At 41.5% G+C, this 26,406-nt stretch overlaps 1 protein-coding gene across 1 annotated transcript in view; it reads right to left on the bottom strand.

Moving 5' to 3' along the window:
• unc5ca (unc-5 netrin receptor Ca) overlaps positions 1–26,406 on the bottom strand; it is a 625,472-nt gene that overhangs the window by 251,141 nt on the left and 347,925 nt on the right. Inside the window, exon 4 of the mRNA XM_062025826.1 lies at positions 20,184–20,327. Coding sequence (XP_061881810.1) covers positions 20,184–20,327 — 144 coding nt within the window. The remainder of the gene's footprint in view (positions 1–20,183; positions 20,328–26,406) is intronic.

Raw genomic sequence — 26,406 nt, 5'->3', positions numbered from 1 at the left:
AATTAGCCAATTAAAGAGTGCAAGTAACTTGGGATCAAACAGTGATCTCTCAACTATCTGCTTTGCATGGATGTCATCTGATTTCATCATTTTGCCCATGAAATCTCCAGGATGTATTTGATCCATCACTTATAAAGAGAGACAAGAACATGCAGACTCAGGCCATAATAATGTCCAATTACTGTATTCCATTACAAGTCAATAATGAACCTCTAAAGTCGAGGACAAACCACACATAACATTTGCCCTTAGGAAATGATAGCCAACAAACTGCAGCCATCACAAACACGTCACTCAGCTCTGTCATAACGGGGGGGATTTTCGCAACTTACTGCGAGAATTGTTCTCCCAGGACTCAAACGGACTATTCCGGACAGGACTTGAAGGTAGGAACATATTTATTAATTAATAAATCCTACACAGGACAAAAGTCAGGAACTAAAACAAAAGGAAAGCGTGCCGATTGCACCAGAGGCTAAGGGACATAAAACTTAAAGCAGGAAACATACGCTAACACTTGGCCTGAACTATGGACATGAAACAAACAAAACTTACTGTGGCATGAACAAACACTTAGCATAAACTTGAAATCAGACATGAAAACAAGCAGCATGAATTAAGCATAAAACTGTGGCATGAAAAGAGCAGCATGAGCTAAGCATGACACAAGCAATGACGCCCGGACGACTAACTGGCAAAGACAGGCTTAAATAATAGTCTCTGATTAGAGCAGGGGCGTGTCCCGAACACATGAGGCAGGTGAAACTAATCAGTCGGCATGGAAACTAAAACAAACAAGGATGCACAAAAACAGGAACTAATGGAGTCTTTAACAGAAAATAATGATCCAGACCACATATCATGACAAGCTCTTTTAAGTGGCAATGCACAAATCCAAATTTTGTTTAGCATTACCCATAATTTAAGTGTAAAAAGAAGCCAACGGCTGAAAATAGTAAAAGGTTAAAAAAAAACACAACAGTCTTGGCTTGACATATGAAGGTAAGTCATATTGCGGAACGCCTAAAAAGAAAAAAACAGGAAAAACCCACAGCGATGCCTTAGCATGTGTGAAACCAGACTTTGTGTGGCCCTAAGCAAGATTTTGTGTGTGGCCCCTGGTCTTTAATATGACCAACGTTCCCTCTAAGGTGCGCGCCTGTGCAATTGTGCACTGCTCAAGCATCCTCTGCGCACGGCAAATCTATGCCACGCACAAAATCAAATAGAAAAATAAGCGCATAACAATTTTCGACACACGGACACGACAGAGAAAACAGTTTTCGTCATCATTGTTCAAATATTGTAACGTCTGTCGAGACGCTTTGAGGACATGAATTCCATCCATCACTTTACTGAGCAAAACTCTTTATTGTCGGCCATAAACACATCACCAAAACATTAATAAAAAAAATTATATCTAGCAAAAGTGGTCATTTTCTGCAGTACAAACCAGACCAAAAGCAACTTTGTTACATCAACAGCAGCCGCTCGCTCTTTCTCACTTGCGCCAACACATGCACATATGGCACTTAGCCAGTGGTGCGTTTACAGCCACACAAAAAGTCGGACCACTCCAACACCACACATAAAGTGTCATTCCAGGTCGTTACACTATGATTTACCAATCAAATGTTTGCTTATTCTAGTGTCATTTATTAGGAATCTTAATTTATAAATATTAATCATGAAATGCTGTTAGTATATTAAATAAATACTAATAAAAATATATTTTTTTACAAACAGAAAGTTGCAGTAATGTACACATGATCCCCTGCTTACATCTCATTGTGCAACATGTGGATGTTTTAATGGGAACTAAATGCAATGTCTGAAAGGGGTACACTTGACCCTGCAGTAAGTTGCGACCCACACATGACAGGTATGGGTTAATCTTGAAAACTTTTGCCTGGATTTGAAAGGCATGGTTTTTTTTTTCAATTCGTATGATTAATTATTCGGTTAAATTGTGGTAGGGAGTGTAGGCCCCTCAGTATGTTATCGCGTTTGTTGCTCGCTGAGGCTTTGATGAACTTTTACATGTACAGTGCATCTCCCAGCATGCATCATGCCTGGGCCCGTGCCAAAAACAGCACATCACCCAGCCATCACTGCACCCCAGAGAGGACTTACAGCGCTGGAGAATGTTGTTAACGTGGCTAAGACGGATGCGTCTGACACACACTGAGGAAAACAATCCTCGCAAAAGCAAAGCAACGCAAAGAACTACAATAACGGCCTCTCGGCACAGTAACAGTCTCTAAATCTTACCGGCTAGAATTAAGTGAGAACAGCTGCGGTCCAATACTGAACTATGCTTACTGTAAGTCTTAGGCCCCTATAAAGATGTGTTATTTTATCTGTAATATAATGATCATACAGTCCCACAATGTTACTTTATGATTCAAGGGGGGAGGACATTTTGGACAAATGGATGTCGTTGTGATTTATTTCACTGTTTCAATCTGTCAACATGACATTATTATAGTGTTGTTCTGATACCAAAATGTATTTCGATAATTTTCGGTACTTTTCTAAATAGAGGGGACCACAAAAAATTGCATTATTGGCTTTATTTTAACAAAAAATCTTAGAGTACATTAAACATATAGTGAAATAGTGAACATACAAGACAACTTGTCTTTTAGTAGTAAGTAAACAAATGTAGTCTGCTGACATATGCAGTAACATATTGTGTCTAGGGATGATGTTTGATAAGAAATTATCGAGTTCGAGCCCATTATCGAATCCTCTTATCGAACCGATTCCTTATCGATTCTCTTATCGATTCCAGATAGGTTGTTGTGTATGGAACAAAAACACAATATTTGGTTGAACAAAAGCTCACTTTTTTTTTTATAAGCAAAAAATTAAATAAAATAAATAAATAAATATTGAGTGTTACCCCCCTAAAAAAAAAATATATTGACTGTTGTTACCCAAAGTATATTAAGTGGGATTTTTCAGAAAAACAAATATATACAGTAACACAAAAACAACCTGTCTCTGTGATCACTATAGGTGTATAAATAATAATATAGTGTTAAATAAAATCAGTCCCTTGGGCACAAACTGAAAATAATACAGCTCTCCAAAAAGTGCACTTCTGCTGCTATTGGAACATACTAACTACACACACTATGACACTAAGAACACCACAGTCATCAATCAACAATTCTTCTTCCCTTACATGAGAGCGAAGCCTGGCAATAATTGCATATTGCCTGTTCTGCCCTCACTACACGTGTTGAGGTTATACAGCTTGGCAGACAGCTAACAAACAATCCGAGACGTCTAATAAAGTTCCAAAGCAGATTAATCCATTTAGGCTCTTTATTGTTGTTGATCTTGCTTTGTCTTTTCCTATCTTTACTTTTGTCTTGCACTGGACTGCTATTTTTAATTTTTTTAAACTGAAATACACACAATGACAAATGTATAAGCTATGTGATTCAATTAAAATACTGAAATGCAATACACAATATGTAAATATTAGCTTCACACAAATATACAGTACTATCATCAAACAAATACTTCTGAGTGTTGAAACTATTTCGATGGTGGAAATACACGACTGGCAGCCATTTTAAGTCCTCAAAACATCCATTGAAACAGTGCACAAAAATCGTTTTTTAATAGACATCTTACTATCAAATTGAAACACTTTCTACCTTAATATTGAGTTATATAAACAAGTTAAACAGTTTACTTACATATTTATCTTTTCCAAGGCTTGTAGGAGCTAACACAACTTGTCTACTTCTCAATTGTCTCATGAACTGAACTGACTCGCCAACCCGGAAGTGCCCAAACTAATGACGCGTAGTATTTTCATATCGCCACAAGGTGTCAGTAAGAGTCTACAATCAAATGGGCATAACATTGCGTCCCACAGGGCATTTCATGTGGGAAGGGATTCGTTCTCAGGGATTTGAATAAAGAACCAACTCTTTTTCTTTACTATAGTGGTCTCAATAACGGGTACCGGTTCTCAAAAAGGGATTCAAGTCAGAGGACTCGGTTCTTTTCTTATCGAACAACCGGGAAAACCGGTTTCGAGCATCATCCCTAATTGTGTCATTTATCATTATATTATTTTGTCAACATTATAAAGGGCAAGTGGTAGAAAATTAATTATTAATCTACTTGTTCATTTACTGTCAGGTTCAAACACTGATGACATCTATTAAACAAGACAAGAAGCAAAGAATCAAACAGAGACAGAATTCAATTTGGCTCAATTGAGGAGAAACGTGTTGACCTGTAACCTCTTACAGTGTCACCCACGCTCTGGCGAAAGATTGTATGCCTCCTTCCTTTATTTGGACTTTCTCTGACCACATGACCACAGCTGCTTCCGCAAGGGAAGTGGGTCGTAAACAGCGTTGCCTTTGGTTACAGAACAGTTCAAAAGAAAAGGTCGTAAAGACTTCACAGAAAAGGTCGTAAACGAGTTCAAAAAGAGGTTCGTAAAACAGTTAAAAAAGAAAGTCGACAGGAGGGGATTCTGGTCCTGCTTCCTCTTCGCTTTTATAGTCCTTGGGTCAGACAATATCTTTCTGTTTGATTATAATACATGAAAGAAACAGGAACACCTTCATCTTGCCCCCCCCCCTATACAGTGGAGTTTTACGAGCCTTACTCTTGGTAGATTTCAAAAACAGCTTTTGCTTCTCACCGGGCACTTAAACACTAAGTTTTTGTGATAAATTAGAAACAATTATTCTAACATTTACTGTTAATATCGGCTTACTTTCTCTTCTAACATGTTCTACCTACACTTCTTTTAAAATGTAATAATCACTTATTCTTCTGTTGTTTGATACTTTACTTTAGTTTTGGATGTTACCACAAATTTAGGATCGGTACTTTTTAGAGGCGGTATAGTACCGAATATGATTCATTAGTATCGCGGTATACCGTACAACTCTACATTATTTTATTTCAAATTATGTTGTTGTTGCAGAATAAGGTCTTCATTATTTATTTTAAGTGAGAAATTACACGTTACACCTCTCTAAATGTATTTTTATGTATGTTATACTTTATTTCTTTGTTTAGTAGATATTGTATACATTATTTATACAGTAGATCATGTAAATATTATGCAGATTTTATTTTTTTTAATTTATTCAACATTGTGTAGCTACTTTATATAACACTTTCAAAGAAACCTGTCACCTTGCTAAAGTAACACACATGTAAACAATGCCTTTATGTATAATATTGAAGGGCATTTGGCTCATTTTGATAGAGTATGGGGAAAAATATAAAGGCTCAATTAATTGAATTATTGTAATTGTTTTTGTTTTATTTTCATATATTAGAGATGGCAGTTAGCACCGTAATCATACAACCACATTTATTATTATCAATATTATGTGTTTTTTATCTTAACAAAAACTTACACTTAGACAAACTTTATTGATCCACAAGGGAAATTGTTCCACACAGTAGCTCAGTTACAAAGGTTGGAAAGGATAAGGATGGAAAGGATCGTTCACACTAGGGCACAACAAAACAGAGCCAAAACAAAAGGTATAAAGTAGACAAAAATTTTTACCATAGTAGCAATATAAAATATAACATATATGTAATATTTACATATTATATATACAGTATATATTATATACTGCTATATTGTATTATTGTATTATATTTTATTATATGCAGATAAAAAGTGAATACAATTTGTTGTAAGTAAAATACATTTTAGTGAGTTAAGTTTTAAGACCTATATTGTGTAAAATATAGTTTTAACAACTAGACTTAGACTTAGACTTCCTTTTTATCGTCATTCAAATTTGAACTTTACAGTACAGATAAGAACTAAATTTTGTTACATAAGCTCATAAAAGTGCATGACAAAAAAGCAATAAGGTGCATATATAAATAAATAAATAGGTTACTGTACAGATAAATATATTGCACATTTTCACATGTGTCCACGTTTGTGGATGTATGTTATATTGTCTTTTTTATTCCAGTGAGTTAATCCATTTTGGGGGGAGTTGAGGGGATAATTTAATTATGATGCGTTCAAGAGTCTTACTAGGGAAGAAGCTGTTACAGAACCTGGAAGTTCTAGTTTCGGAGGCTGCGGAACCTCTTTCTAGAGTCCAGCAGTGAAAACAGTCCTTGGTGGGGGTGGAAGGAGTCTTTGCAGATTTTCTGAGCCCTGGTCAGGGAGCGGCTTTTTGCGATCTCCTGGATAGGAGGAAGAGAAGTCCTGATGACATTCTAACCTAGTGGTTAGAGTGTCCGCCCTGAGATCGGTAGGTTGTGAGTTCAAAACCCGGCCGAGTCATACCAAAGACTATAAAAATGGGACCCATTACCTCCCTGTTTTTGGCACTCAGCACCAAGGGTTGGAATTGGGGGTTAAATCATCAAAAATGATTCCCGGGCGTGGCCACCGCTGCTGCCCACTGCTCCCCTCACCTCCCAGGGAGTGATCAAGGGTGATGGGTCAAATGCAGAGAATAATTTCGCCACACCTAGTGTGTGTGTGACAATCATTGGTACTTAAAGGCCTACTGAAAGCCACTACTACCGACCACGCAGTCTGATAGTTTATATATCAATGATGAAATCTTAACATTGCAACACATGCCAATATAGCCGGGTTAGATTAGTAAAGTGCAATTTTAAATTTTGCGCGAAATATCCTGCTGAAAACGTCTCGTATGATGACGCCTGCGCGTGACGCCACGGATTGTAGAGGGCGTTTTGGGACAGCATTGTGGCCAGCTATTAAGTCATCTGTTTTCATCGCAAAATTCCACAGTATTCTGGACATCTGTGTTGGTGAATCTTTTGCAGTTTGTTTAATGAACAATGAAGACAGCAAAGAAGAAAGCTATAGGTGGGAAGCGGTGTATTAGAGGCCGGCTGCAGCAACACAACCAGGAGGACTTTGAGTTGGATAGCAGACGCGGTACCGTGAGTATGCAGCTTTGGCTTCCAAACATTTGATCGCTTGCCCGTACGTGCGTGCCGCTATGTGCATGTCACGTACGTGACTTTGGGGAAATATATGTGCTGTATGAACTTTACGGAGGTGTACGGTACTTTGGGCTGTGGGATTGAGTGTGTTGTGCGGGTGTTTGATTTGTATTGGTGGCTCCCTGTGCATTACCGAATCAATTTTAAACTCCTTTTATTTGTTTTTAAATGTCTAAAACAACCTCGCGCCAACATATCTCTCCGACCTCCTTCAGCCTTACTGCCCCACCCGATCCCTAAGATCAGCCGATCAGCTGCTACTGACGGTCCCTGACACAAGGCTGAAGCTTAGAGGTGACAGAGCTCTCGCCGCTGCTGCTCCCAAGCTCTGGAACAACCTACCTCTTTGTGATAGACAAGCCTCCTCTCTTCCTGTTTTTAAATCTCTTAAAAACATACTTTTATTCCATGGCTTTTAACACTGAGTGATATCCATCCTGCAATGGCGCCCCATAATACACCTGCTGTGAACCTGGTTTTATGTTTTTTTTTTTTTTTTTTTTATCGTGTTCTGTCTGTGTTGTGTTGTGTTTGCTCGGTTCTCGTATTATCTTTTAACCTGCCCATTGTACAGCACTTTAGCTACCCCTGTGGTAAATTTTAAATGTGCTTTATAAATAAAGTTGATTTGATTTGATTTGATTTATATGGACAGGAGAGGGGAGGTGTTTGTTATGCGGGATTCATTTGTGGCATATTAAATATAAGCCTGGTTGTGTTGTGGCTAATAGAGTATATATATGTCTTGTGTTTATTTACTGTTTTAGTCATTCTCAACTGAATATCAGGTCCCACCCGCCTCTCACAGCATCTTCCCTATCTGAATCGCTTCCACTGCCCTCTACTCCTTCACTCTCACTTTCCTCATCCACAAATCTTTCATCCTCGCTCAAATTAATGGGGTAATCGTCGCTTTCTCGGTCCGAATCGCTCTCGCTGCTGGTGGCCATGATTGTAAACAATGTGCAGATGTGAGGAGCTCCACAACCTGTGACGTCACGCTACTTCCGGTAGGGGCAAGGCTTTTTTTTATCAGCGACCAAAAGTTGCGAACTTTATCGTCGATGTTCTCTACTAAATCCTTTCAGCAAAAATATGACAATATCGCGAAATGATCAAGTATGATACATAGAATGGACCTGCTATCCCTGTTTAAATCGTGTCCACTAGCGACGCTGAGATCATTATTCATGCGTTCGTTACGTCTTGTCTCGATTACTGTAACGTATTATTTTCGGGTCTCCCTATGTCTAACATTAAAAGATTACAGTTGGTACAAAATGTGGCTGCTAGACTTTTGACAAAAACAAGAAAGTTTGATCATATTACGCCTATACTGGCTCACCTGCACTGGCTTCCTGTGCACTTAAGATGCGACTTTAAGGTTTTACTACTTACGTATAAAATACTACACGGTTTAGCTCCAGCCTATCTCGCCGATTGTATTATACCACATGTCCCGACAAGAAATCTGCGTTCAAAGAACTCCGGCTTATTAGTGATTCCCAGAGCCCAAAAAAAGTCTGCGGGCTATAGAGCGTTTTCTGTTCGGGCTCCAGTACTATGGAAAGCCCTCCCGGTAAAAGTTAGAGATGCTACCTCAGTAGAAGCATTTAAGTCCCATCTTAAAACTCATTTGTATACTCTAGCCTTTAAATAGACCCCCTTTTTAGACCAGTTGATCTGCCGTTTCTTTTCTTCTCTCCTCTGCTCCCCTCTTCCTTGGAGGGGGGGTTGCACAGGTCCGGTGGCCATGGATGAAGTGCTTGCTGTCCAGAGTCGGGACCCCGGGTGGACCGCTAGCCTGTGCATCGGTTGGGGACATCTCTGAGCTGCTGACCCGTCTCCGCTCGGGACGGTTTCCTGCTGGCCCCACTATGGACTGGACTGGACTCTCGCTGATGTGTTGGATCCACTGTGGACTGGACTTTCACAATATTATGTCAGACCCACTCGACATCCATTGCTTTCGGTCTCCCCTAGAGGGGGGGTGGGGTGGGGGGGTGGGGGTGTTACCCACATATGCGGTCCTCTCCAAGTTTTCTCATAGTCATTCACATCGACGTCCCACTGGGGTGAGTGTTTCCTTGCCCGTATGTGGGCTCTGTACCGAGGATGTCGTTGTGGCTTGTGCAGCCCTTTGAGACACTTGTGATTTAGGGCTATATAAATAAACATTGATTGATTGATTGATTGATTGATTGAAATAAGAACATTTCATTTCAGTAGGCCTTTAACTTTAACTCTGTTGACAAAAAAAACTAACTGAATCAACAGTGCCTCTGCTGGTTAAAACCAGTAGTGCACTCTTTTGACTCAGTCGTGATCAATTAACAGCCAATGAAACGCGCAATCCACGGAATTGGTAGTAAAAAAAACCGCCATAAAACTGATGGGTTACGAAGGTTGTGTACAGTCCTACTAACAAGCAAATGAAAAGAGTGTAGGTCTTAAAAGCATGTAAGTAAGTGTATAAATAAAGCAAGCGATAGCCTTTACGAGAGAAGCCGCGTGGTTAATATTTAAAAAGAAGTCTGAGCGTGATGGATGTCCTCCTGCAGCGTCAATAGTAAGAGCCGTTTGGGAGTCGAGCGTCTGGTGGAATGATAGCGTCTACAATGCGGGATGTGAGGCTCCATCGCCGGGCACACCCCTGAGGTCGCTCAAGCAGAACCCAGTTTGGTGAAAAAAAACAAAACAACAACTGCGTAGGCGGGGAGAGGTTATTGGTTATTTCTTTTCAGATTCACCTCGCTCTGACCGGAGCCATCCGACAAGACCCACTTGTCTTATACGGCTGAACGGAGCGGAGCAATGGCGCTTGCACAATGAGCGCCGCGGGTCCGTCTCTCCGGCCAGCCAAGGAAGGATCCGTCGGGTTATACGACTCCGTGGGCTCTTCTGGCCTTCCTCTTGTGGGAATGACGCTGAGGTTTAACAATGCTAAAAATGATTTCCGTGTGTGACCATGTGAGAGTATTTAGGGACACACTTTAGACCACACTGTCGTCTTATTGAGGCTTAGTGACCCTCCTCCCGGGCGGCCTGTGGGCTTCTACACTGCAACCTATCAACACGCCGCAGACAAGAGAATCCACTAAGGAGCTTACTTACTGTACTGCGGGGAAAAAGTTACTTTTTTAAGTCTCACAGGGTCAGAGCCGCACCTCTATAGGCAAAAGAGGCGCTACCACTGTCAGTAACTACAGTTCGTCGCTACATCTGTAAGTGCAAAACTCTACTATGCAAAGCGAAAGCCGTTTATCAACAACACCCAGAAACGCCGCCGGCTTCGCTGGGCCCGAGCTCATCTAAGATGGACTTAAAGTTAAAGGCCTACTGAAATGAATTTGTTTTATTTAAACGGGGATAGCAGATCCATTCTATGTGTCATACTTGATCATTTCGCGATATTGCCATGTTTTTGCTGAAAGGATTTAGTAGAGAACATCGACGATAAAGTTTTGGTCGCTGATAAAAAAGCCTTGCCTGTACCGGAAGTAGGTTGAAGGGCTCCTCACATTTCCCATTGTTTACAATGCAGCGAGAGCGATTCGGACCGAAAAAGCGACGATTATCCCATTAATTTGAGCGAGGATGAAAGATTTGTGGATGAGGAACGTGAGAGTGAAAGACTAGAGTGCAGTGCAGGACGTATCTTTTTTCGCTCTGACCGTAACTTAGGTACAAGGGTTCATTGGATTTCACACTTTCTCCTTTTTCTATTGTGGATCACGGATTTGTATTTGAAACCACCTCGGATACTATATCCTCTTGAAAATGAGAGTCGAGAACGCGAAACGGACATTCACAGTGACTTTTATCTCCACGACAATACATCGGCGAAGCTCTTTAGCTACGGAGCTAACGTGATAGCATCGGGCTTAAATGCAGATAGAAACAAAAGAAATAAGCCCCTGACTGGAAGGATAGACAGAAGATCAACAATACTATTAAACCATGGACATGTAACTACACGGTTAATGCTTTCCAGGCTGGCGAAGCTTAACAATGCTGTTGCTAACGACGCCATTGAAGCTAACTTAGCTACGGGACCTCATCAGAGCTATGTTAAAAACATTAGCGCTCCACCTACGCCAGCCCTCATCTGCACATCAACACCCGTGCTCACCTGCGTTCCAGCGATCGACGGAGCGACGAAGGACTTCACCCGATCATAGATGCTGTCGGCGGCTGGCATCGGATAGCGCGTCTGCTATCCATCTCAAAGTCCTCCTGGTTGTGTTGCTGTAGTCCGCCGCCAATACACCGATCCCACCTACAGCTTTCTTCTTTGCAGTCTTCATTGTTCATTAAACAAATTACAAAAGATTCACCAACACAGATGTCCAGAATACTGTGGAATTTTGCGATGAAAACAGAGCTTTTTGTATTGGATCCAATGGGGTCCGAATACTTCCGTTTCAACCATTGACGTCACGCGCATACGTCATCATACATAGACGTTTTCAACCAGAAGTTTCGCGGGAAATTCAAAATTGCACTTTATAAGTTAACCCGGCCGTATTGGCATGTGTTGCAATGTTAAGATTTCATCATTGATATATAAACTATCAGACTCCGTGGTCGGTAGTAGTGGCTTTCAGTAGGCCTTTAAAGTGCCAATGATTGTCCCAAAAACACACTAGGTGTGGCAAAATTATTCTCTGCATTTGACCCATCACCCTTGATCACCCCCTGGGAGGTGAGGGGAGCAGTGAGCAGCAGCGGTCACTGCGCCCGGGAATCATGCTTCGACGAAGCTAGTAAAGAGAGACACACAGCAGCTGGATTTTAACGGAGGGACTGCTAGCCAGGACAACATTGATAGAGCCATTGCAGCGTGTGTGCTAGAAGACATACAGGCTATTTCTACAGTGGAGTCACCCGCTTTCAGGCAGCTGTACACAGTGGACAGTGAGTACATAAACATGGAAAGCAAGCTAAAGAAAACACTCCAAACTCTGCCTCAGCTCATCATTCATCACTGAAGGTACACACACTCTGTCAATTCTCTTATATACTCTTTCATTCTAGACTTCTAGAGTGTTTGATTATCACATCACTCTAAATGTATAGACTATAAAGTTCACAAACATAAAGAGGGATCCTAGTGGGCCAGGCCAATCTTTCCTTTTCTCTAAACTAAAACTGGGGAAATGCGTAGAGTGTTCTGGGCTTCAGCACAGTGTTGACCTCATGAAGACATGATTTTATTTCACAATTCCTTGAGAGAAAAAAAAGGCTTGGTTAGGCGTGTGTATAGCAGTATGTGTGCTGTATATAGTGACATGACATATAATCATGTCATGTGTGCCTTCCTTGGGTGAAGCCAGGTTTACAGCTATGTTGTTATTATGCTGTTTGTTACTTATGTATGTTATGTTGCAGCTATTTAAAATAGTTTTGTCAATTTGTTCTGGCCCAAAATAAATTGGCCTTTTGTAACATATCTTTGTCTTTGTGTGTTGTATGTAGACCACATTGCTTATGCTAGGTTCACACCAACGGCGCTTTGACGGCGCTTTAAAGCGGCATGCAAAGCAGCGTTAAAGCGTAACAAAGCCTGATTAAAGCGTGAGGGTCCTAATGGATCGTGGGAAAGCTCGTAGTGAAGTGGGACATGCGGCAAGTTCGCCAAAATGTTTCAAACGGTTTAAAAAAATTTGCCGCTCTGTCAAGGATGGAATAAAGCGCCGAGAGCGTATTAAAGCCTGAAAAAGCCTGACAAAGCTCAGCAAAGCTTGACTCAAAGCGTAGGAAAGCTTAACAGATCTTGGTTCAAAGCGCGGACCCCAGTCTACAACTACAAATAGGAAGTGACTGTGATATTGACTAGTGACATTGAATGTAAAAAATAAAAGAAATGCCTTTTATTATTGTCAACTAGCATAAGAAACGAAAGATAGATATTTATTAGGATGACAAAGAAATAAAAGAAATGAAGATATAAAACATAATAAATAATAAATAATAAACATAATATAACGGAAAAAAAAGAGAAATTGAAAAAATAAATGAATATAAAAAATGTGTGGAAAACAGTATACTGAGTTTTTCACATTTTTTTTAACTTATTTGTTTATCATATTTGTCTTTTTTATTACATATGTGTTTTATCCTGTATATAATAAAACAAAAAGATAAATCAAATAAATAGATACATCTAAAAAAATGTGGGGAAAACTTAGTATACTGAGTTTTTCCACATTTTTTTTTACTTATTTGTTTATCATATGTCTCTTTTTTATTATATTATGTGTGCGCACGCAATTTATTCATCAAATTCACAAAATAATAATCACAGCATCTTCCAAATTGCACATAATTACATAACAATATCACATTTATATCACAAATTAATGTTCATAATGTTCATCACACATTAATTCCAATGCACAACAGAGCTTGATAATCGTGCCAGAGCCTGATTTAAAGCGTCAGGATCGCATCAAAGCATAATAAAGTTCAATAAAGCGTAATAAAACGTATCAATGCGTGATTTAAAGCGTATCAAAGCGGGATCAAAGCGGCATCAAATCGTGAGGAACGGTAATTCGTCCCCCCAAAGTGGCAACTAATTTGTATCAGAGCGTATCAAAGCATAACATTACTTCGGAGATCGGGATATTCGTGGAAAAATTGACAAAAATGACGGCGCTTTGCTCGCCGCTTTAAAGCGCGGCAAGCGCCGTTGGTGTGAACCAGGCATTAGCAAAGTTCAGTGATGCAAATGCATGTCAAGTTGGTCAACAGATTGTATTATTCTCCAGTGCAATAACAGTACTGAAATGAAGGCTAAAAGGGCATTAATGGGAGCCTTAAAATAAAATAAAAAAAAACAAGTAACTAAATAGTTACTTTTCACAGTAACGCATTACTTTTCGGTGTAAGTAACTGAGTTAGTCACTGAGTTACTTTTGAAATAAAGTAACTAGTAACTGTAACTAGTTACTGGCTTTCAGTATCTAACCCAGGGGTCGGCAACCCGCGGCTCTAGAGCCGCATGCGGCTCTTTAGCGCCGCCCTAGTGGCTCTCTGAAGCTTTTTCAAAAATGTATGAAAAATGGAAAAAGATGAGGGGAAAAAAAATAATTTTTTTGTTCTAATATGGTTTCTGTAGGAGGACAAACATGACACAAACCTCCCTAATTGTTATAAAGCACACTGTTTGTAGTAAACATGCTTCACTGATTCGAGTATTTGGCGAGCGCCGTTTTGTCCTACTAATTTTGGCGGTCCTTGAACTCACCTTAGTTTGTTTACAATGTATAACTTTCTCCGACTTCCTAGGACGTGTTTTATGCCACTTCTTTTTCTGTCTCATTTTGTCCACCAAACTTTTAACGTTGTGCGTGAATACACAAAGGTGAGTTTTGTTGGTGTTATTGACTTGTGTGGAGTGCTAATCAAACATATTTGGTCACTGCATGACTGCAAGCTAATCGATGCTAACATGCTAGCTATATGTACATTTGGGGCATTATGCCTCATTTGTAGCTATATTTGAGCTCATTTAGTGTCCTTTAAGTCATCTCAATTCAATGTTGTGCGTGAATACACAAAGGTGAGTTTTGTTGGTGTTATTGACTTGTGTGGAGTGCTAATCAAACATATTTGGTCACTGCATGACTGCAAGCTAATCGATGCTAACATGCTAGCTATATGTACATTTGGGGCATTATGCCTCATTTGTAGCTATATTTGAGCTCATTTAGTGTCCTTTAAGTCATCTCAATTCAATGTATTGTAATGCCCCGCAGTGGAGAAGGAGTCACACGGACGAGGATGCGATGCTCAATCGCTTTATTAACAAGCGGTAACTCCTTGTAGTTCCAAAAGATAACGCACACACATACAAGAGCTGCTGTTAGCCACAACTCACGCTCACACACACTCAAGTTCTCCGCCAACTCACCCGCGCATGCGTGCTTCCCAAACCCTTAAAGACACAGTCCACTAATGCAAATATCACAGATATTACACTGCCTCCCCCTTTATGAAGCCCCTCGCCCCGAGGGGTCAACAAGAAAATCCCTGAACCTCGGCGGTCTACGCCTCTGTCTTTGTGGCCGGTCCTGTTCTGACTCAGGTCCATCAACACGTGGCACTAGCGGCTGAACAGGGACAACAATGGTGGAATATGGGGAACTTTGATCCACTAACTGTCCATTGCCATCTGGTGAGGCAGGCGCCCTCTCAAACTGAGGAACTTCTCTGCCCCTGTAGGGTGCCAAACGGTCTCTATGCAGGACAACTTTTCGTCCCTTAGGGGGCACTGCAACTCTATAGACTACTTCCCCCACCCTCTCAAGCACCCTACACGGACCGTCCCAATGACTGTCCAACTTGGGGCAACGTCCTTTTTTCCTTTTTGGTGTGTACACCCAGACCAGCTCGTCAGGCGTAAAGTCCCGGCCCTTGCTCCGCATGTCATGGTTCCTCCTTTGCCTCAAACCAGCCTTCCCCAACTGGTCTCGTGCAAAGGAATGTGCCGCTTCCATCCGATCCTGCAACTTCCGAGCGTACTCCAGTCCCGGCCGATCCTCGGTGCTGCCTGGTGGTCTCCCAAACGCCAACTCAGCAGGTGTCCGGATCTCCCGACCCAACATCAGTAGGGCAGGGGTGCAGCTTGTGGAACTTTGAACCGCGGAACGGTATGCCATCAGCACTAGTGGAATATGCCGGTCCCAGTCATGCTGATGGTTGGCGGTGAGGATGGCTAGCTGCTGCTGCATGGTGCGGTTAAACCGCTCCACTAGTCCATCACTTTGCGGATGCAAGGGAGTCGTGCGTGTCTTTTGCATGTCCAGTCTTTCACACAGGGCAGCAAAAACCCTGGATTCAAAATTCCTGCCCTGGTCGCTGTGGAGGATATCTGCCGTTCCAAAGCGACTGAACATGCCTTCCAGTAAGGCATCAGCCACTGTCTCCGCTTCTTGGTTCGGCAGTGCGTACGCCTCCGGCCACTTAGTAAAATAATCCATCGCGCAAAGCACATACTTGTTTCCTCTGTCTGTTACGGGAAAAGGGCCCATAATGTCCACAGCTACTCTCTCCATGGGTGCTCCAACCCCTTGCTGCTGAAGCGGTGCGTGTGACCGGTCCTGGGGTCCCTTGTAGGCTGCACACTCATCACAGCGCCGACAGAAGTCCTCCACGTCCCGCCGGTGCTGACCCCAGTAGAACCCTTGGCGCAACCGACGGAGCGTCTTTGTGCTGCCAAAATGCCCTGAGCCCGTGCCCCCATGACACGCCTTCAGCACTGCGTCCCTCAGAGTCTTCGGTACCACCACCTGCCATCTCTCCTCCCCGGTGGCCGGCTCCTTCCACGCACGCTGCAGTACGTCGTCCCTGATGCGCAGCACAGCAAACTTACTCCACAGGCCCTTGGTGCCGACTGACAGCCCCAACACGCCATCCCAGGGTGGTCTCCTACCACTCTGGACCCATTGCCGCACTGGTTTGAGATCGCTGTCTTCCCCTTGCCTGGCCGCCCATTCTGCAGCGTCCACAGTCTCCAAGGTGCAGCATGAAGGCCCGTCAGCGATCTCATCTCCGCGCAGCTCCTTCTCTCTGACATCTCGCCGGTCACAGTAGCTACAGCCATCAATAGCACACGGCCGCCGAGAGAGAGCGTCTGCATTGGCGTGCTGCGCCCCAGCACGATGACACACACTAAAGTGGAAAGACTGCAGCTCCTCCAGCCATCGCGCCACCTGACCCTCTGGTTCACGAAACGACATCAGCCATTGAAGTGCTGCATGATCTGTTCTGATGGTGAAGGACACGCCACACAAGTAGTACTTGAAATGGCGTACAGCCAACACAACAGCTAACAGTTCACGTCTGGTCACACAGTACCGCCGCTCACTCTTGTTGAAGGTGCGGCTGAAGTAAGCCAGCACCCGTTCACCTTCTGGGCCCACCTGCGACAGCACCGCGCCCATTCCAACATTACTGGCGTCCGTGTCCAACACAAAAGGTTTAGCTGGGTCTGGAGTAGTGAGGACAGGAGCATTTATGAGGGCCTTCTTGAGGCCAGAAAATGCCTTGTGACAGTCCGGCGTCCACACGAACATCTGATCGTTCTGAAGGAGGCTAAACAACGGGGCGCCACTGCAGGAAAATCCCTTTACAAAACGCCGATAATATGAGGCAAGTCCCAAGAAGCTTTTTAGCTGCTTTTGGTCCTTCGGAATTGGCCAGTCTCTGATAGCGCTGATCTTCTCCTCCAGCGTGCTGATGCCGCTCCCGTCCACCTTATGGCCCAGAAACTCCACCTCCCGCCGCATGAAATGGCACTTCTCTGGGTGGAGTTTCAGTCCAGCTGCCGCAATCCTTTCCAGTACCAGCCTCAAGGAATCAAGGGCTGACTGAAAGGACCGTCCATGGACGAGGACATCGTCCAAGTAGACCAAGCACTCTTGCCTGGGGATGTTAGCGAGCACTGTGTCCATCAGTCGCTCAAATGTCCCTGGTGCGTTGCAGAGCCCAAAGCTCATGACCTTGAATTGCCAGTGGCCCCTGGTGGTGCAGAACGCTGTCTTCTGTCGTGACTCAGGGGTGAGTGGGACCTGCCAGTATCCACTGCGCAGGTCGAGCGACGAGAACCACGAGGACCCCGAGACCAGGTCCAACGTCTCATCAACCCGCGGGAGTGGGTAACAATCCTTTTTTGTCACCTTATTCAGCGGCCTGTAATCCACACAGAACCGCGGTCTTGTGCTGTTCTTCCTGGGAACCATGACCACGGCAGACGCCCACGGACTGTCAGAGGGTTCTATGATTCCCGCCTCGAGCATGGCGTGGACCTCTCTATCAGCCGCCTCCTGCCGGATCATGGGAAGGCGACGGGGGCGCACCTTGACTGGCCGCGCATCCCCAGTGTCGATGTGGTGTTCAACCAGATGGGTGAGACCCACCTCATTTTCATTGAGGGCGAAAATGTCCTTAAAGTCCCACAACACGTGCCACAGCTGCTCGCGCTGCTCCCCTTCGAGGCTGACGCAGTTCTTTTCCCAGATGGAGCGGACCGCTACTGTTCGGTCCTCATTTTGCCGTTGTTGGTTTAGCGCTACTGTTGTGGACGGCCCGAATGACGTCGCCCCCCACCTTGGACTTGATTCTTCAGGGCGAGCGGACTCTGCCCCCATTACCGGTGGCTGCTGCGTGGTGGATGTTGTCCTCTTGGCTGCGAGCTCCCTGATTGCCTCATCCCTCTCTATGGGGGGCCTGACAGCCTCTTCCCAGGTTGTCGGACTGGCGACTGCGGTGTTGACGGACACAGCCACAGTCCGTTCAGTAGGAGCGGTCAGCTTTACTCGCTGGCCACTCGGCAAAACGAGCACCGCAGACCCCAGGTCTATTACACATCTTGTGGCTTTCAAAAAGTCTCGACCAAGTATACATGGGTCGCTCACATCCGCCACCCAAGCGGAAAATGTCGCTGACAAGCCTCCGATTACGAACATAAAAGTCGCTCTGCCTTTCATCTGGGCTATTTCCCCTGTCACTGTCTTTAATCTGGTGAGACTTGGTTCTAAAACGGTTCCAGCTGGAACAACGTCCGGTCTCACAATCGTGGCTGACGATCCAGTATCAACCAGGGCTGTGCAGGCCATGCCCCCAATCTGCACGAAAACATGACATGGGTCCCCCACTTCTGTCCAGCCCACAGTCACAACAGTCTCGTCACTCAAGGGCTGGTGCTCCCGGTAACTGGCTAAAGGGGTCCGTGTCGTCCGGGCTACACAGACCCTCTCCCGTTTCCCTGCTGGTCCTTCTTATTTGGACAGCGCCGCAGCAGGTGGCCAAGTTGTCCACACCCCCAGCAGACAGCAGTGCACGCTCGTCTATCCTTCTTTTCCTCATACTGGGTTGGGCGGGTCTGCAGCGCACATACAAGTTCCTCCACCCACGCCGGTCTTTGTTCCGCTTCCTGCGTAAACGATGCAGCCGAAACTGGGCGGAAAAATGTCTCAAGTGCTGCCCCAGTGGCGATCTCTCTCTCCATAGCAAGTTCGAGTGCATCTGCCAGGGATGTGGGGTGGGCGAGCTGGACGCGCAAGCGCAGTTCATCAGGTTTAAGTGCTTGGATGAATTGATCACGTATCAGTTCGTTTTGGATTGCGTTCGGCATTCCGATATACGCACGCCGACCCAGCCTCTCGATCCCATGAGCCAGGCACCGAAGCGACTCACCCGGTAGTCTGACACGTTGCTTAAACTCACAGCGTAAAGAGTCCCTCAAGTCAAACTCTCCAAAACGCCTTTGCAGTGCAGCAACCAGCGCCCTGTAATCAAGTCTCTCTTCCGGGTTCAGCAGGAGCAAACAGGACGCAGCTTCTTCCGTCAGTGACAAAGCCAACTGTATTGCCTTCACTTCCTCAGTCCAGCCTGCTTTATTAGCCACTAGCTCAAACTGAATTTTATAAGCTTCCCAGCTTCCTTTCCCGGAAAACTTCAGCGTCCTCAATGCTTCCCACACAAACTCATGGCCGCCGCCATGTTTGTTTACATTCTGCGGCGGCGGCGCATGCGCTCCTGCGTCATGACGCCGCTCTGTCATGGCGGTACTGTTGTCCATGTGGCGCGAAACGCTGGCTTCATGGCGTCCGTGCTCGGCGCAAACTGCGTCCGGCATGTTAATCGCACACTCTCCAGTTCCTCTCTCTACCTTCACTCGAGCGCTGCGGTCGGCGAACATCCTCGCTCCACAATGCGGCCGGCAGCGGGTTGAAATCGAAGCACTTCTGACACCAATGTAATGCCCCGCAGTGGAGAAGGAGTCACACGGACGAGGATGCGATGCTCAATCGCTTTATTAACAAGCGGTAACTCCTTGTAGTTCCAAAAGATAACGCACACACATACAAGAGCTGCTGTTAGCCACAACTCACGCTCACACACACTCAAGTTCTCCGCCAACTCACCCGCGCATGCGTGCTTCCCAAACCCTTAAAGACACAGTCCACTAATGCAAATATCACAGATATTACAGTATATCTCATGACACACTATCTGTATGTAATATGGCTTCTAATTTGTTGCGGCTCCAGACAGATTTGTTTTTGTATTTTTGGTCCAATATGGCTCTTTCAACATTTTGGGTTGCCGACCCCTGATCTAACCCAACACTGCAAATAATGATGTATAAAAATCGAGTTTGTACTCACATGCGATGCGTACGTGCGCTTTGCGACTCTTGGTGGTCCCGGCAGAGCTCCAGGCCACACACTGACACCAGTAATCTTCGGGTCCAAAAAGCTCCTCCACCTGCTGTCTTGTTATTTCTATACTGGCTTCCCTCACCACCAGACCTGCAAAGCACAGCAAACTTTACATGACTTGCTAAGGAGGACATGAATACGACACCTGGCTGTCACCATAACTAGTACTACTAAAGGTACTAAACAACAGCGAGCAATTCAATTCAACAACCCTTTTTACGGAAGTGCCAAAAAGGGCATGCTGGGAAGCCAGAATCACAAGATCCTGCTGGTCTACCCAGCATGCATTGCACTTTGTGAATACAGTTCCATGTTTGCACTGCAAAAAGTCAGTGTTCAAAAACAAGAAAAAAAAATACAAAAATGAGGGGTATTTTAATTGAACTAAGCAAAATTATCTGCCAATAGAACAAGAAAATTTGGCTTGTCAAGACTTTCCAAAACGAGTAAAATTAGCTAACTTCAATGAATCCAAAAATACCTTTAAAAAAAGGTATATTCTCACTAATAACAAGTGCGTTGAAAAAAAAGAGACCTTTTTGCTCAATATGTTGAAAAATATTCTTAAATGAAGTAAATGCTATTACCATTATATCGACACAATGATATGCGCTCGGTATTACATTTCTTGAACCAGCAAACTTATACTAAAAACTAATTTATTGCTCTTAATGGAAAGGCAACAAGGCAACCGCTTGTTACTCTCGGGGTCAGCCGCTTAGGCAAATCATATGGTCTAAAAACGTAACTACAGTTGGTCACTACATCTGTAAGTGCAAGTTAAAACTCTACTATGGCAAAAGCCATTTATCAACAACACCCAGAAATGCAGCCGGCTTCGCTGGGCCCGAGCTCATCTAAGATGGACTGATGCAAAGTGGAAAAGTGTTCTGCGGTATGACGAGTCCACATTTCAAATTTTTTTAGAAACTCCGGACCAAAGAGGAAAATAACCATCTGGACTGTTATAGGCGCAAAGCTGAAAAGCCAGCATCTGTGATGGTATGGGGGTGTATTAGTGCCCAAGGCATGGGTAACTTACACATCTGTGAAGGCACCATTAATGTTGAAAGGTACATACAGTTTTGGAGCAACATCTTTTTCATGGACGCCCCTGCTTATTTCAGCAAGACAATGCCAAACCACATTCTGCATGTGTTACAACAACGTGGCTTCGCAGTAAAAATAAATAAAAATGAAATCATATTTGTTTATGAATAATAATTACAATAATCAACATAAATACAACAATACAATAGTAGTAATAATAGTATAAATAGCAGAAAATAAAATAAAATAATAGGATTATTTTGATTGCTATTTTTTCTTTGTTGCTTAGATGGAATTGTTAGAGAAAAAAAAAAATACAAAGACAGGAATTACACAATAAACAAAATAGGCCTTACAATTAACAAATCAAAGACTAACAAAGAATATTGAATAACAAAATAAATAAAATAATAAAAATAAATACAACCGAAATAATATTTTTTTATGAATAATAATTACAATAATCAACATAAATACAATAATACAATAGTAGTACTAATAGTATAAATAGCAGAAAATTAAATAAAATAATAGGATTATTGCGATTGCTATTGGTATTTTTTCTTTGTTGCTTAGATGGAATTGTTAGAGCAAAAAATAAAAAATAATAATAATTACAAAGAAAGGAATTACACAATAAAAAAAATAGGCCTTACAATTAACAAATCAAAGACTAACAAAGAAAATTGAATAACAAAATAAATAAAATAATAAAAATAAATAAAAACGAAATAATATTTTTTTATGAATAATAATTACAATAGTCAACATAAATACAATAATACAATAGTAGTAATAATAGTATGAATAGCAGAAAATACAATAAAATAATAGGATTATTGCGATTGCTATTGGTATTTTTTTCTTTGTTGCTTAGAAAAAATAATTACAAAGAAAGGAATTACACAATAAACAAAATAGGCCTTACAATTAACAAATCAAAGACTAACAAAGAATATTAAATAACAAAATAAATAAAATAATAGAAACAAATATATAACAAATATATAAGAGTAGAAGACACATTACTAATAAACTTCATGGAATTCAAGGCCACTTGAGCACTACTGAGAATACATTATAAATAATGTAGAAAAAACACAATTTAAAAAAAGTTTTGGGATTTTTCAATTTAGTGTACGCAGGTGTGAGAATTGCTGCTTTGGACAAACATATCTCAGACTGATTTTATTCAAGTCCGAATAAGTATGAGGGGTTTAAAGTAGCTTTAACCCCTCTAAGAGGAGTTAAAGTACGGAGGAGGGCTGCGGAAGAAAGATGACCCGGAGAGGAGTGAGGAATAAACGTAATATTAAGTGTACGTCCTTAAAGTAGGCAAAGAGCAAAAGAAAAGGTTCAGTTGAGCTGAGCAAATGTTTTATGTATTAAAAGAATGATGAGGAGGAATAAGAAGCGAATGGTTAAGTACACAGACTAGAGACGAAGATTAAGAGGTGTGCGAGGCCAAATGAAAAGTTAAACCTTAAAGAAGATAAAAAATGGCTTTCAGTGAAAAGTACGCAGCATGGGTGGGGGGCGGGTGGGGGGTTGGTTTGGGCGTGGGCGGACAAAAAAAACGATCCGTGTGAGGATCTCACCGGTTTTATCCTCATCATCTCCTCGAGGACTCCTGACACAATCTGACTCCTCGCTTCTTGCAGAGAAGTTCTAACAGCTGAGGCAAAACAGGACCGAGAGCGAGGAGAGAGCCTGTAGAACTCAAGACGAACCCACGGGGAGGCAAGAGAAGCCAGCCAGAGATCAAATTGTGATGGCACAGACAATGCAAAAAGTGGAACACGAGAGACAATAAAGTGCCGGAAGCCAAAGAGTATAGGGACACAAAATCTGGAAAAAAAAATATGCAAGAACCCCTCCCAGCAGGCGGACTAAGTGAGATTGGTTACTCCGGGGGGGGGATGCGGCGACGGGCTAGAAAAATGGCAGCTAAAGAGGTGATTAGAAGCAGCGAGCAGTTGAACTGAGGCTGGAAAGTCAGAGTGTGCACCCTGGAGAGAAAAGTGGCAGGCCAGAAAAGAAATAACGCATCGCCAAGAGACACACTGCAAAAAGTCAGTGTTCAAAAAGAAGAAAAAAAACAACAAAAATGAGGGGTATTTTATTTGAACTAAGCAAAATTATCTGCCAATAGAACAAGAAAATTTGGCTTGTCAAGACTTTCCAAAACAAGTAAAATTAGCTAACCTCAATGAACCCAAAAATACCTTAAAATAAGTATATTCTCACTAATAACAAGTGCACTTTTCTTGATAGAAAAAAAAAAGAGACCTTTTTGCTCAATATGTTAAAAAATATTCTTAAATGAAGTAAATGCTAGTGCCATTATCTTGACATAATGATATGCGCCCGGCATTACATTTCTTGAAACCAGCCAACTTATACTAAAAACTAATTTATTGTTCTTAATGGAAAGGCAACAAGGCAACCGCTTGTTACTCTCGGGGTCTCCTAGCCGCTCAGGCAAATCATATGGTCTAAAAATGCATTTTTCCATCGATAACATGACATCATCGCACCAAGTGCGTGCTCTTTCAGTCAATTAGTGCGCGAGGAATATATATATATATATATATATATATATATATATATATATATATATATATATATATATATATATATATATATATATATATATATATATATATATTAGGGCCGCAACTAACGATTAATTTGACAATCGATTAATCTGTCGATTATTACTTCGATTAATCGATTAATAATCGGATAAAAGAGACAAACTACATTTCTAACCTATCCAGTATTATTATTTTTTTTAAACAGCATACTGGCACCATACTTATTTTGATTATTGTTTCTCAGCTGTTTGTACATGTTGCAGTTTTTTTTAAAAGGTTTATTTAAAAAAATGAAATAAAATAAAATAAAATTTATAAAAAAAATAAAAAAAGCCTCTGCGCATGCGCATAGCATAGATCCAACGAATCGATGACTAAATTAATCGGCAACTATTTTTATAATCAATTTTAATCGATTTAATCGATTAGTTTTTGCAGCCCTAATATATATATATATATATATATATATATATATATATATATATATATATATATATATATATATATATATATATATATATATATATATATATATATATATATATATATATATATATATATATATATACAGCCCGGCCCCCAGCCAAATGTTTTTTTATTGTAATTTTGAATAATTTATCTGAATGTGCATGAACTATTTCTGTTCAAATAGTTTGAAATGTGACATGTGAAATGTTTAAATATTAACTGTCCGTTTACTGTACTGTGCCAACTGTACTACTATATGAGTACGTGTTTTCTATTGTTTCATTGAAAATAAAAGTAAATTTGGTTGTCATTCGTTTTAATTATGACACACAATTGTGTCAAAATCATGATTTTTTTTCATGCTTGAAATAAGAAATTATTACTTTAAAAAAGTAGTTTTATTCTTGTGAGTGTTGATGACACAGCTTTGCAACAGTTGATATTCTAGTTTCAAGCATGTTTTACTCAATATAGGTCATCAAATCTCAGCAACAAGCTGTAATATCTTACTGAGATCATTTAGGACCAAAACCCTTAAAACAAGTAAAACACTCTAACATAAAATCTGCTTAGTGAGAAGAATTATCTTATCAGACATAAAATAAGCAAATACCACCCTTATTTGAGATATTTAATCTTACTTAGATTTCAGTTTTTGCACTGTAGAAGCAGCGAGGAGTTGAACTGAGGCTGAAAAGTCAGAGTGTGCACCCTGGAGAGAAAAGTGGCAGGTCAGAAAATAAATAACGCATCGCCAAGAGACATTGGGCCTGATCTACTTAAAGTTTGCGTCTATGAAGACAGCTGCAACCTTGATAGCGCACACAAAGCTGATCTACCAAGATCCTATTTGGTGTGTTTGTCTTCATGTATATGCAGATTGTATGCTGGTAATCATAACACCCACACTGCAAAAACTGAAATCTCAGTAAGATTAAATATCTCAAATAAGGGTGATATTTGCTTATTTTCTGTCTGATAAGATCATTCTTCTCACTAAGCAGATTTTATGTTAGAGTGTTTTACTTGTTTTAAGTGTTTTGGTCCTAAATGATCTCAGTAAGATATTACAGCTTGTTGCTGAGATTTGATGACCTATATTGAGTAAAACATGCTTGAAACTAGAATATCAACTGTTGCAAAGCTGTGTCATCAACACTCACAAGTATAAAACTACTTTTTTTAAAGTAATAATTTCTTATTTCAAGCATGAAAAAAAAAATCATGACTTTGACACAATTGTGTCTCATAATTAAAACAGATGACAGCCAAATAGACTTTGCTGTTTTATTTTCAATGAAACAATAGAAAACACGTACTCATATAGTAGTACAGTTGGCACAGTACAGTAAACTGACAGTTAATATTTAAACATTTGACATTTCAAACAATTTTGAACAAAAATAGTTCATGCACATTCAGGTAAATTCCTCAAAATTACAACAAAAAATGTTAGGGTCGGGGCAGGGCTGTATATATGCGCACTAATTGACTGAAAGAGCACGCACTTGGCGCGATGATGTCATGTTATCCATGGAAAATTGCATTTTTAGACCATATGATTTGCCTGAACGGCTACGAAACCCCGAGCGTAACAAGCGGTTGCCTTGTTGCCTTTCCATTAAGAACAATAAATTAGTTTTTAGTATAAGTTTGCTGGTTTCAAGAAATGTAATGCCGAGCGCATATCATTATGTCAAGATAATAGCAATAGCATTTACTTCATTTAAGAATATTTTTCAACATATTGAGCAAAAACATTTTTTTCTACCAAGAAAAGTGCACTTTTTATTAGTGACAATATACTTATTTTAGAGTATTTTTGGGTTAATTGAGGTTAGCTAATTTGACTTGTTTTGGAAAGTCTTGACAAGCCAAATTTTCTTGTTCTATTGGCAGATAAGTTTGCTTAGTTCAAATAAAATACCCCTCATTTTTGTATTTTTTTTTCTTGTTTTTGAACACCGACTTTTTGCAGTGCACAATACTGCGAGAAGGAGATGCAAATATAATCATTTAGCATTTGCAATGTGATTTATCAAGCCTGAAACTGT

The sequence above is a fragment of the Entelurus aequoreus genome, linkage group LG17 (assembly GCF_033978785.1).
Source record: "Entelurus aequoreus isolate RoL-2023_Sb linkage group LG17, RoL_Eaeq_v1.1, whole genome shotgun sequence".
Lineage (NCBI taxonomy): Eukaryota > Metazoa > Chordata > Actinopteri > Syngnathiformes > Syngnathidae > Entelurus > Entelurus aequoreus.
This window is presented reverse-complemented; position numbering and strand designations above follow the sequence as displayed.